Here is a 13517-nt window from a genome sequence, read left to right as displayed (position 1 = left end):
AACACCCAGGACTGATCTCCCTTAGGATGGACTGGTTGGATCTCCTTGCAGTCCAAGGGACTCTCAAGAGTCTTCTCCAACACCACAGTTCAGAAGCATCAATTCTTTGGCTCTCAGCTTTCTTTATAGTCCAACTCTCACATCCATACATGACCACTGGAAAAACCATAGCCTTGACCAGATGGACCTTTGTTGACAAAGTAATGTCTCTGCTTTTTAATATGCTGTCTAGGTTGGTCATAACTTTCCTTCCAAGGAGTAAGTGTCTTTTAATTTCATGGCTGCAATCACCATTTTCAGTGATTTTGAAGCCCAAAAAAATAAAGTCAGCCACTGTTTCCACTGTCTCCCCATCTATTTGCCATGAAGTGATGGGACCAGATGCCATGATCTTGGTTTTCTGAACGTTGAGCTTTAAGCCAGCTTTTCCACTCTCCTCTTTCACGTTCAGCAAGAGGCTCTTTAGTTCCTCTTCACTTTCTGCCATAAGGGTGGTGTCATCTGCATATCTGAGTTTATTGATATTTCTCTCAGCAATCTTGATTCCAGTTTGTGCTTCTTCCAGCCCAGCGTTTCTTATGATGTACTCTGCATGTAAGTTAAATAAGAAAGGGTGACAATATACAGCCTTGACATACTCCTTTTCCTATTTGGAACCAGTCTGTTTGTCCATGTCCAGTTCTAACTGTTGCTTCCTGACCTGCATACAGATTTCTCAAGAGGCAGGTCAGGTGGTCTGGTATTCCCATCTCTTGAAGAATTTTCCACAGTTTATTGTGATCCACACAGTCGAAGGCTTTGGTGTAGTCAATAAAGCAGAAATAGATGTTTTTCTGAAACTCTCTTGCTTTTTCGATGATCCAGTGGATGTTGGCAATTTGATCTCTGGTTCCTCTGCCTTTTCTAAAACCAGCTTGAACATCTGGAAGTTCAAGGTTCACGTACTGCTGAAGCCTGGCTTGGAGAATTTTGAGCATTACTTTGCTAGCGTGTGAGATGAGTTCGATTGTGTGGTAGTTTGAGCATTCTTTGGGATTGCCTTTCTTAGGGACTGGAATGAAAATTGAGCCTTTTCCAGTCCTGTGGCCACTGCTGAGTTTTCCAAATTTGCTGGCATATTGAGTGCAGCACTTTCACAGCATCATCTTTCAGGATTTGAAATAGCTCAACTGGAATTCCATCACCTCCACTAGCTTTGTTCATAGTGATGCTTTCTAAGGCCCGCTTGACTTCACATTCCAGATATCTGGCTCTAGGTGAGTGATCACACCATCTTGATTATCTGGGTCGTGAAGATCTTTTTTTGTACAGTTCTTCTGTGTATTCTTGCTACCTATTCTTAATATCTTCTACTTCTGTTAGGTCCATACCGTTTCTGTCCTTTATTGAGCCCATCTTTGCATGAAATGTTCCCTTGGTATCTCTAGTTTTCTTGAAGAGATCTCTAGTCTTTCCCATTCTGTTGTTTTCCTCTATTTCTTTGCATTGATCACTGAGGAAGGCTTTCTTATCTCTCCTTGCTATTCTTTGGAACTCTACATTCAAATGGGAATATCTTTCCTTTTCTCCTTTGCCTTTCACGTCTCTTCCTTTCACAGCTATTTGTAAGGTCTCCTCAGATGGTCGTTTTGCTTTTTTGCATTTCTTTTCCATGGGGATGGTCTTGATCTCTGTCTCCTATACAGTGTCACAAACCTCTGTCCATAGTTCATCAGGCACTCTATCAGATCTAGTCCCTTAAATCTATTTCTCACTTCCACTGTATAATCATAAGGGATTTGATTTAGGTCATACCTGAATGGTCTAGTGGTTTTCCCTACTTTCTTCAATTTAAGTCTGAATTTGGCAATAAGGACTTCATGATCTGAGCCACAGTCAGCTCCCAGTCTTGTTTTTGCTGACTGTGTAGAGCTTCTCCATCTTTGGCTGCAAAGAATATAATCAATCTGATTTTGGTGTTGACCATCTGGTGACGTCCATGTGTAGAGTCTTGTCCTGTGTTGTTGGAAGAGGGTGTTTGCTATGATCAATGTGTTCTCTTGGCAAAACTCTATTAGCCTTTGCCCTGCTTCATTCCATACTCCAAGGCCAAATTTGCCTGTTACTCCAGGTGTTTCTTGACTTCCTACTTTTGCATTCCAGTCCCCTATAATGAAAAGGACATCTTTTTTGGGTGTTAGTTCTAAAAGACCTTGTAGGTCTTCAAAGAACCATTCAACTTCAGTTTCCTCAGTGTTACTGGTTGGGGCATAGGCTTGGATTACCATGATATTGAATGGTTTGCCTTGGAAATGAACAGAGATCATTCTGTCTTTTTTGAGATTGCATCCAAGTACTGCATTTCAGAAACTTTTGTTGTGGCTCAGCTGGTAAAGAATCCACCTGCAGTGCAGGAGACCTGGGTTCAATCCCTGGGTTGGAAAGAGCCCCTGGAGAAGGGAAAGGCCACTCACTCCAAAATTCTGGCCTGGAGAGTTCCACGGACTGTGAATCCCTACTTGTATTCAAAATTGAATCAGTTCTATACTGAGTTCTCTTTTCCCCTTTTGCAGTAGTTAACTGATTAAAATCTGTTTTTAGTTTTAACCCACTTCCAATTCTGATTATTCCTTGACAGAACTCCCAAATTTGTTAATAGGTCAGGTAGAACTGGGGTAGCCTTAAGCCCCTCATTTGTGGCTGGCATCTGAAATGGGGCAGCCTGTGGGCCTGAGTCTTGTGAGGTCCAATGCTAACTCCAGGTGGTCCATGTCAGAACTGAATTGCATCGTTGGAACCCAGTTGGTGTCAGAGAATCAGAGATTGGGTGGTGTCAGAAAAAAGACACTAGACCTGGTAATATTTTGCTTTGTTCCATTACCACCATCACATACATTTTAGGCTTAACAGATTTATAAATTTCATTGTTGCTTTCCTAAGGATTAAGACAGATAGTATTAGCAAAATGTTTTTATCACAATCAGTTATTAAATTAGTTTGATAATTTGGCAAAGGCTGAGATTCTCCATTAACAAAGTTAGCTCTAAGACAAGTAGAAAATGGGAATGGGGTAAAAGAATAATTCCTAGCCCCTCCCTCCCCACCTCAGAGAATATGCCTTTCTAAATCTCTATTACCCTGTTTCTTGCAATTATAACTACTCCCGCTTTCTCATCAGAAGAACTCTTCCTAGTATAGTGGAAAGACCATTAGACCAGGAGTCTAGAATTTCTGCATTTCACACCTGGCAAGTTTTTTTTTTTTTTTTTACTTCGAGGATAATTGCTTTATAGTGTTAGTTTCAGTAAGCTTTATTGGTTGGAGAATCTTGCGCAGGCCAATCAATATTGTTTCTGAGCCTTGGTTTCCTAATCTGTAAAAAGGGGAGTTAATACCTACCTTTCTTATCTCACAGTGTCAGATTGAAAATTGATAGGGGTGATGAATGTGAAAGCCCTTTGACAGAGATACTTGGAAGCACAACAGTGTGAAAAATTAAAATGTTTAAAGATACTGACTTCAAATTCATTTGTGCTTGCAGAATTTACCCAATCTATCTGAATAGCAGTAGTGGATGTCACTTGCTAAGGGGCATGTGTTTTTTGCCTCATTTTGTTATATTGACATCCAACCAGTAAATTTTAGTTGGCAAAATAGAAGCCACTGTTCTGTGACTTCTGCTCCTGGCAGATGATTACCCGTTTCCAGTTTAATTTTTAAACTAGCTTGAAGCTACATGTGAATTTAACACAAAATAAATTTTTAAAAATTATCGTGTATCAAGAGGCATAAACCATAAAGAAAATATTAGTGTCCTGAAACTTTTATATGTGGTCCAATATATCAAACATCATAAAATGAATGTCAGGTTCAAACTAGGAAAATACAATATACAAAAGAGAGAAATAGTGAATTTCCCTAGTGTAGAAAGTGCTCTACAGACTATCGGGGGGAGAAATGAATACTCAGTAGAAAAATGTGCAAAACATAAAAAATTTTATGTCAATAACATTAAAAATGTTCATCCTTCACTAGTAATTAAAAAATATGAAGTAAAACCAAGAGACCATCTTTCAGCCATCAAATTAATAAAGGTTAAAATATAGTATGAAACATGGTATACATATATTTCTGGTGAAGTTGTGAAATGATACAATCTTTCTATAGGGTAGTTTTATTATTTATCAATTTTTACATAATACATAAAACTTTGACCAATCCATTTTACTTCTAATAATTCATCCTAAGGAAATAGTTGTGCATAGAAAAAAGTTATCAAGTTGTGCATTTCAGCATTTTTTACCATAGAGAAAAATTGGACATAATCTAAGTGTGCAGCAGGAGAGTCATTAGTCAAGAGTTTTGTAGGGTTTTGAGTTTTGAAATGGGATTTTCACAGTGTAACAAATCTGAGGCAATTTGATGATCCATATGGCAGTAATTCATTTCTGATGGCATCAGATTGGTGTAGACACCAGCGTATTCAAATTTTACAGATTTACTCAGTTGTGAAATGAAATATCACTGCTGGCCACATATGCTGTCCAGGATTATGGGAATTCAAATATTGGCCTATAGGCCAGACATGTTTATTTCACTGAAGCACTTTGAAAATTGAATTGATGACTTTGACACATCCAATTGCTATTTGATTAGGACTTTCATCCTTAAAATACGATGTACTCAGAGAAATTCTCACTGTCTTTTATATCCACGAAGAAGTGCCAGTTAGGAAAGAAGCCAGTTGGCTGGATTTTCCTTCCATCACTTCCTTGCATCCACAGATCAATATCACACACATCTATTAGTCTGTGGTTCTAGAGTACAAGGGTTGGTTGAGACCCTTTTCCAGTTTTTCTGTTTTTTTAAATGTAAATATATATATGCAGATATATATATTTTAAGTTCTACAGTGTTGTGTTGGTTTCTGCCATACAACAGTGCAGATCAGCCAGAATTATAAATACATCCCCTCCCTCCCTAGACGCCCCCCATACCCGCCTCGCATCCCTCCAGGTCATCACAGAGCAGCAGACTGCGCTCTCCCTGTGCTACTCAGGAACTTCCCAGAAAGGGATGGTTCTAGCAGAGAAGAAAGGGCCCAGCCATCCATCTTATACCTGGTCGTGTATAACTGATGCTACCCTCTTCATCCATCCCACTCTCTCCCTGCTGCACTGTGTCCACAAGTCCACTGTCCACATCTGCATCTCCATTCCTTCCCTGGGGCTGAATGTATTTTGTTTTTGATTCTTTTCAGAGTTTTGGTTTAGGAGTAAGAATCTGATTTCATTCCCTCCACCTCCTTGACAGCCTTTCTTATTAGCAAGCCTCTACCTTTTTTTAAGTCCTTTTGTTTCTTATGTATTGAAGAGTGAGGAAGAGAAGGCAGGGATATTAAAGCATCTTTATAGTTTGCAAATGCTTCTAGCTGTTAACCAAGAGCAAAGGCACTTCCATAGATGAGTCAAAAGCAGATTTCTATTTATGCATGGCTTTTTATCTGAAATATGCATGTGGTTGGTTAATTCCAGGGGAATTTTCAGAACTTTTGTGATCGCATGCGAGAAGACCCTCTTCTTATTGAACTTTGTATGGCACACACCTATATATTATCCCTTTGTGATGGTTGTAACAGCTGCTCATTCTGCTTTTTTGTTTTTTCTGTTGAAATATACCCTTGATTCTTTTGATCCAATTATATAAGTGTCATTTTTGCCCTCTGCCTTCATTACCCTTTACTGAATCCAGACTGATTTGGTGAGAGTCATGGTCATTCTCATATCACCTCTCTTGTGAGAAATAATTATAAATTTTTCTCGGCGAGAACTATCCCTTTCTGGTGTTAGTGTTCCTTCATTTTTAATTTCCAAAGCATTCTCCTCATCATAAAAAGCATTCCATTAAGAGCCTTTCCCAAATCTGTTTCATTTTTCTTAATCATTTGCAATTAAAGCAGTTGAGAGACTGTTCAGAGTAATTGTGTCTTGTAATATTTTTTCTCTTGAATACAGTTCCCAAAAGACATTTTCTATGAATTAGCTTTGTGTTTAAATGCTTTGAAATTTGTACCTTAATTTTAGGATGAGTTAGAGTAGCCATTTTGGGGAGATAAACAGTTATCACGGTTGTCTTTTTCAGTTGGAAACTGAATGACCATTCACCTAGAGATGTTTCCCTGCTCCCTCCTGAAATTGCCCAAAAATATAGTAAAAAGACCCCTGCTCCCTGTAAAACTGCAAGGACAAAGAGAATAGGAAAGGATGCAGAAACAGCAAAATCTTGAAACTTGTCTGATCTAAAGGTAGACCTCAGAGCACTGAAACCCAAGCCCACTGAGCAAGAAACCACAAAACACGTTCATTTGCCTGGAAGAACCCAAGAAAGCTCAAGAATGAAATTCACACAATCCTCTGAAAGCAGGAGAGGAGCAGGGGTTGAAAGCACAAGCATTGGTTGGAAGTCTGATCCAGATGCTGCTCGGGCTCCAGATCCTCTCCCCTCCCTGCGGTAGGAGGGCAGCTGTCCCTTCTACACCCTGGTGTGAAACTGAAAATAAGGACTGGAGGAGGATGGACCAGAAGACTCTGGACTAAGTCATACCAGGCACACCTAAGCGAGGGCACTGAAACGTAGGAGATGTGTCAGTTCAGTTCAGTCACTCAGTCGTGTCCAACTCTTTGTGACCCCATGAACCGCAGCACGCCAGGCCTCCCTGTCCATCACCAACTGCCGGAGCTTACCCAGACCCATGTCCATTGAGTCAGTGATGCCATCCAACCATCTCATCCTCTGTCATCCCCTTCTCCTCCTGCCCCCAATCCCTCCCATCATCAGGGTCTTTTCAAATGAGTCAGCTCTTTGCCTCAGGTGGCCAAAGTACTGGAGTTTCAGCTTCAACATCAGTCCTTCCAATGAACACCCAGGACTGATCTCCTTCAGGATGGACTAGTTGGATCTCCTTGCAGTCCAAGGGACTCTCAAGAGTCTTCTCCAACACCACAGTTCAAAAGCACCAATTCTTCGGCGCTCAGCTTTCTTCACAGTCCGGCTCTCACATCCATGCATGAGCACTGGAAGAACCATAGCCTTATGTGTCAGGTGGTTTTTAAAGATGGCTACCATAGTTCCCATGTCGCTGTATGTGTGTTGCTTTACAACATGACTTTGCTTCTCCTCTTCTCAAGAAGTGGAGTCTCTTTTTCTGCCCCTTGAGCCTGGGCTGACTTCGTGACTTGGTTTGACTAGTGGATTGTGGCAGAATTGATGTACAAGGAGTGTAGGTTTCAGGGAGTCTTGGCAGTTCCCTTCGTGCCCTGTTGGGGCTGTGAGACTATCATGTGAGGAAGCTGGGTACTTTCTCCGAGGAGGAGAGACCACGTAAAGAGGCCCAGCCAACAGCAACCACAGTCGTGTCGGTGAAGCCATTTTGGACTATATGACAGTAGTCACGTGACTAGCTGCCTGTTTTTACCTAGAAACCCCCAGGTGAAAACAGAATAATTGTGTGGCTGGACCCAGTCCCACTTACCATCCTACATAGTTATGAACAAGTTAGTAGTGGTTGTTTTAAGTCTCTTAAGTTTTGGAAATGGATAATGAGTACAAAGATTAAGTGAACATTTGTGAGCTGAAGTGTGAGACCCACAGCCCTCTTCCAATGTTCAGATCTTGGGTTTATCCCTTCCAAGCAGGACACTGGAAAAATTTCCTTAGAGGAATATTATAAACTTTGGTAGGTTAAATAGTAGCTTGAAAAGATATGTCCAAGTCCTAACTCCCTGTATCTGTAAATGTGACCTTATTTGAAAGTAGGGTCTTTGCAGATGTACTAAAGGGTGTTGAGGTGAAATTATCCTAAATTTCATGTGTACAATAAATCCAGTGATGAGTGTCCTTATAAGCAACAGAAAAGAAGACAGAGACACACACAGAGAAGAAGGTGGCTGTGTGAAGATGGAAGCAGAGACTGCAGTTATGAAGCCTCAAGCCAGGGTTTGCCAGCAGCACCAGAAGCGGGGGAGAGAAACAGAATGGATTCTCCCTCCGTGTCTCCAGCTCTAGGAAATAAACTCAAGGGCAAAAATCCCCCCTAAAGATATTTACATCAGAAATTTCCTAAGAGTCCCACCAGAGAACTCTACAGTGAAGCTCACTAGTCAGTAAGCTCTGCTCAAGAACACAGAGCTTTCAACCAATTTTTCCTTGCCTTAGTTTTAAGTAGGTTTTAAAATAGTCGATTTAAAAAATGAGCTTTAAATAACCAGGGCTTACCACACGTTTGAGGAAATCCTCTGCTGTAAAGAAAGAGACAAAGGCAAACAAGTAACTCAAGAAACTTAGAGGAAGGAGACAATGCAGGGGAAGGAAACTTTAAAAACTGACATTAATACATCAGAGTAACTAAAAACGTTGCAGCCATTAAGAAAGAGCAAGATGCTACGAGAAAAGAAGACTCAGGAAGAGACGAGCAGGGAACGAAATTTGTTAGTTGTCTTAGATAAAGTTGAGAAAATTTCCCCAAAAGGAGAACAAACAGCAAAGAAATAGATAAATGAGAAGAAAATTACTAGATTAAACCTGAAGGTCTGCTATCTGAATGATAGGAGTTCCAGAAAAAGATGAGATAGAAGGGAGGATGTTTATCAAACAAGTAATAAAAAGATGATTAGCACCAAAAGATAGGGGTGTCTAAACTGCTAGCGTCCACTGAGTGCCTAATACAGTGAATATAGAAAGATCCACATAGAGATGGTGAAATTTTGCAATGCTAAGGTTAAAGTGAACCCCTAAAAGCTTGCATAAAGGGGGGAAAAATCCCTTACCAAGTTAACAAAAATAGGTCCTGTAGAAAGAATTGGAATCGGAATGGCTTCAGACTTCTCAACATCAATTCTGGAAGCCAAAAAAACGTTAAGCAATGATTTCTGACCTAGAATTTTCTGCCTGGTTAATTTGTCAACCAAATGTGTGCATAGAATTAAAAAAAACAGATAACACACAAAAATATATACAAGAAATAAATAATTTATTTCTCAAGTGCTCTTCGATAAGAATGACACAATGAAGTTAGGACAAAAAGCTGAGTGAAGTTCTAGAACTCAACCAGCCTGGAAGAAGGAGGACGTTTATAGAGGAGAAAATTAAACTCATGGAATACCTGTTGCCTTGATGTGGAAAATAATACTGAGGTACCATTAGAGTCACTGGGGAAAATTTGTGATAGGAACATTGCAAATTAAACAGATGGGAATTTCAGCAATTAAATCAGAAAAAAATTCTATAGGAGCAGAAGCGCAACCAGATTATACAACAGACTCAATGTTAACATTTGCATACTCTGGAGAATTATATTAACAGTTTAATAAAAATTAAGATATAACTCTACTAGGAGGATGGATAGAGGGAGAAAGTTTTACTAGCCCCAAAGAGCTGTCTTTTTTTTAAACAGTAAAAAGATATAATGTTTAAAGTGTATGAAATAGGAAATAGCATCATATACATAATAATTAGGAAGATAAAGACTTATTCCATGAGAAATATCTAGAGATGTTGGCATTATTACCTCTGGATAATGGCTCTATATATAGAGGGGAAACTTTGCTTTTAGTCATAAACATCTTAGTTTTGACGGGCTTAAATATGAATATGTTACTTTGGTAAAAATAAAGGGAAGAGAGTTTAGCCATGTTGAAATTCTTTGCAAATTATGCTATGATTTTGTTTGGGGAATCATTCCAATCTGGAATCATCAAAGAAGTCAAGTGAATGGATTTGAAAGTTACAAAAATTTCAAAAGTTAAGTTAAAATCCAGGAATTTCAGCTATACTAAAAAAAAAAAAAAATAAACTTTTGAAAGTATTTCAGTTTCTCAGTAGAAATAAAGAAAAACACCCAGACAACAGATATAACATAAAAGAAAAAGCTTTGGACTTTTTCAGAAATGAATTCAGAAAGTTGAAATTTGAACCTTTGTTCTGCCTTTTAATGATTGTATGATTGATTGTGATAGGTAACCATTCTTTGTGTCCATTTTCCTACTTACAAGAGGAAGATAAAAATACTAAGTTTACAAGAACGATAAAGATTATGGATGTAAGAACTTTTAATAAACTGCACAACACTGATTACATTATGAACATGTTATCAAGTTTTCCTCAAGTTCTTTTTCACACCACTTGCCTTACGTAGAATAAACAATCGTCAGTGTTAAGAGACAGTGAGGGGCTCAGATATTGATAGCAAACAAGACTTTCAAGTCAACTCCGTGGGAAAGAGGGAGAAAATGTTCCTATTTCGTCTTATCAGTCATGTCAAATAGAACTCAAAACAAGGGGGACAAGGACACTAAAGAATATTAACGTATGTTGAACTTTCATTCATACAGTAAAATCCCAATATAACTTTCCAAGTGAGGTCTGAAAAACTCAATTGTGTTAAGTGCAGGAGTTTGCTCTTGGGAGGTTAATTAAATGAAAGCAAGGCTGGAGAGGGGATGGGAACTGATTTGCTTACATTTCCATTCTCATTGTTATGAGGTTTTACTGTATTTCAATGAGTTAATCCTTAATACTTGTATTTTCGATTAGCTCTCATTAATTTTTATATGGTGCTCAGAAAATTGTGGACTTTCTAGAATGCCTACTGATATTTTCACTAATTTAATGAATACTTTTCAAATACGATGATTTTCGTTAGCACATTCTTTGTGTTTTGAGCTAGTAACGTGTTCTCATGGGCAATTAGCTCCATCCTAGGATGCCAGGATTTTTTTATTCTTGTTGTTTTTTGAATTTTGCTTTTAGATCTTACAGTCTCCTGGCAGACTATCTGAGGCTAGTGCAAGGCCCCAATGTCTCTGAACAAATGGTCTCATAAACCAAATAATTGCAATGTAAACTCAGTCTTCCAATGGAACATATAATTTTTTTTAATCAATTTCTTTCTATTTTGTGAGAAATTATTTATCTTTTAAACTGCATGTGATAAGTCTCTAGCTTATAGCAGATGAATCAATGAGCTAGTCAAAAGCCAGACTGGCTCAGTCATGTTACTCACAGGTAGCATATCATGTATTTATGTATTTTGGGGTGATGTCTGCTAAGGAGGCCTCTACATGCAGTAAAGACTGTAAAATTTATACAAAGAATGCAGTTAGCCTTAGGGGAACAAAGCATTCTGTGCTCTTTCAAACATGCAAAAATGGTTGCACTGTAGAGCTTATTTTTCCCTGCAAAAAATTTAAATGATATTAAATAGATGGTTTGAATTAGAGTTCACTAGAACATAAGTATTGAACCTAAGAGGTAATGGGATTTTTGAGAATATCATAGAAATATAAAATACTGGCTCCCAACTTATCTTCTGTTATTCATTAGTATATTTAAATATTGTTGTTCAATTGTGGGACTGAATGAATTTTTGATAAAAATATCACATCCTTTGTTAGTATTAAAGAGATTATTCTCAGAGTTTGCTTTTCCTGCTGCTGCTGCTGCTAAGTCGCTTCAGTCGTGTCTGACTCTGTGATCCCATGGACTGCAGCCCACCAGACTCCTCCGTCCATGGGATTTCCCAGGCAAGAGTACTGGAGTGGGCTGCCATTGGCTTCTCCTTGCTTTTCCTAGTAACACACTAAGCTTGTAATGTCTTTGCAGCAAAGTAAAAGGTGCTCAGTCATGTCTGACTCTTTGCAATCCCATGTACTATACAGTCCGTGGAATTCTCCAGATCAGAATACTGGAGTGGGTAGCCTTTCCCTTCTCAAGGGGACCTTCCTGACGCAGGAATCGAACCCAGGTCTCCCACATTGCAGGCGGATTCTTTACCAGCTGAGCCACAAGGGAAGCCCAAGAATACTGGAGTGGGTAGCCTATCCCTTCTCTAGGGGACCTTCCCGACCCAGGAATCAAACCCAGGTCTCCCACATTGCAGGCAGATTCTTTACAAGCTGAGCCACAAGGGAAGCCCAAGAATACTGGAGTGAGTAGCCTATCCCTTCTCTAGGGGACCTTCCCGACCCAGGAATCGAACCGGGGTCTCCTGCATTACAGGCAGATTCCTTACCAGCTGAGTTATCAGGGAGCAAACTTCAGACTAATTCAGTACTATTAGCATATACAGCTTTTTTGGGTACCATACATTTTTCTTAGAATTATTAATCTATTTAATCCTCACAGCTACCTTATAAGGTAGCCACAGAGAAGGGAAGTGACTTATGTAAGAACACACTGTTACATGTGTTCTTAAGTAAGGCAGTTTATTTGCATATTAAGAGTACATGTTATATGTTAATATGAGGCAGTTGATTTGAATATAAGCATTCTCATTCCAGAGTTCTCACCTACCTTTTTATTTTCTTTTGCTAACCTTTATGTTCTTGAATCACTATGGCAGATTGCTCCCATGAGTTGGTGGAAGGATCTGTAGATATATACACACAGGTGGATTTACCTAGAACATTATGCTTTGGTAGGGAGTCATTTTCTTTTTACATACAATTTATGATTAGCCAACTTCAGTGTTTGTATTGAAGGCGTTACTTTTGCTAGCTACTAGCTTATAGTGAGTGGATTTCAGTCATGCATTTGCACTGATTATTGACCTGGTTTTATTAATCTTATTGCTTCATGGAGAACATTGGTCTAATAGCTGAAGAACTATTTTCACTGATTAAATCTGAAAGATGCAGAGGAATACTGAGTTCATAGTCATTTTCCAAAGATTATGTAGTTATGACACAAGTAACCTCAAATACTGCTCATTTCACCATTTTGCATTGTATCAAGAATACTTTAAAAATCCATATGCCTTTTTAGCATGGAGGAAAATATCTCATGAAATTGCAGGTATTCTACTATTGTTCTGTTTTGTTTAGATGACAAATGTGACAACAGACTATTGTATTGACATCATAAGGAAATTTGAAGTTTCTGAAGAAAATAAGGCGAAAAATGTCCTTGGCATAGAAGGTAAAATAATTAATATTCTTAATTTCTCATTTCTCCATTCAGTATTGGTAAGTTACCTTCTAGCAAAATTTTTAGCAAAAGAAATCAGGAGATATGAAATTACAGATGATTCAAACAAAATCCACAACACACACATAATTTCCTACAAATCAAACGTCATGATTTTGGTGTTTCTCTTACTTTTGCAATGACAACAGCATTTTCCACTCTGAGCAAGTCAGCTTGATGCCACTATGTATGATATATGCCAAGAAATATTTTGACTTTTCTTAAATACCTAATTTTTAGAAATAGTTTCAACCTAAGGAAGGAGAATTTTGTCTTAAAATAAATATGTTTCTTTTAAAATGTTGGCAACTAACTTGTTTTACTTAGTTGGTAGTGGTAGAGAGGTTGTAGGAACTGATAATTTTGTTAATAACTATCTCATTTTATAGTTGAAGAAAGTGAGGCTTATAGAAATTAAGTAATTTGCCCACAGTTCTATACTCAGAATCTAGCTCCTAGGTTTTTACATATGAATGAAATGGTATGTATATAGCTGCATGTGTTTGTAAGTTCCATGT

General features: G+C 38.5%; 1 protein-coding gene across 3 annotated transcripts in view; it reads left to right on the top strand.

Annotated features, from left to right (window-relative positions):
* The window catches only part of PLCH1 (phospholipase C eta 1), a 227659-nt gene that overhangs the window by 144781 nt on the left and 69361 nt on the right, over positions 1-13517 (top strand). For all 3 annotated transcript variants that reach the window (XM_043875364.1, XM_043875363.1, XM_043875362.1), the window contains exon 7: positions 12858-12951. In XM_043875364.1, coding sequence (XP_043731299.1) covers positions 12858-12951 — 94 coding nt within the window. The remainder of the gene's footprint in view (positions 1-12857; positions 12952-13517) is intronic.

The sequence above is a fragment of the Cervus elaphus genome, chromosome 19, assembly GCF_910594005.1.
Source record: "Cervus elaphus chromosome 19, mCerEla1.1, whole genome shotgun sequence".
In the NCBI taxonomy this organism is placed as follows: Eukaryota; Metazoa; Chordata; class Mammalia; order Artiodactyla; family Cervidae; genus Cervus; species Cervus elaphus.
Note: the sequence above shows the minus strand (reverse complement) of the source record. Positions and strands in the feature narration are given on the sequence as shown.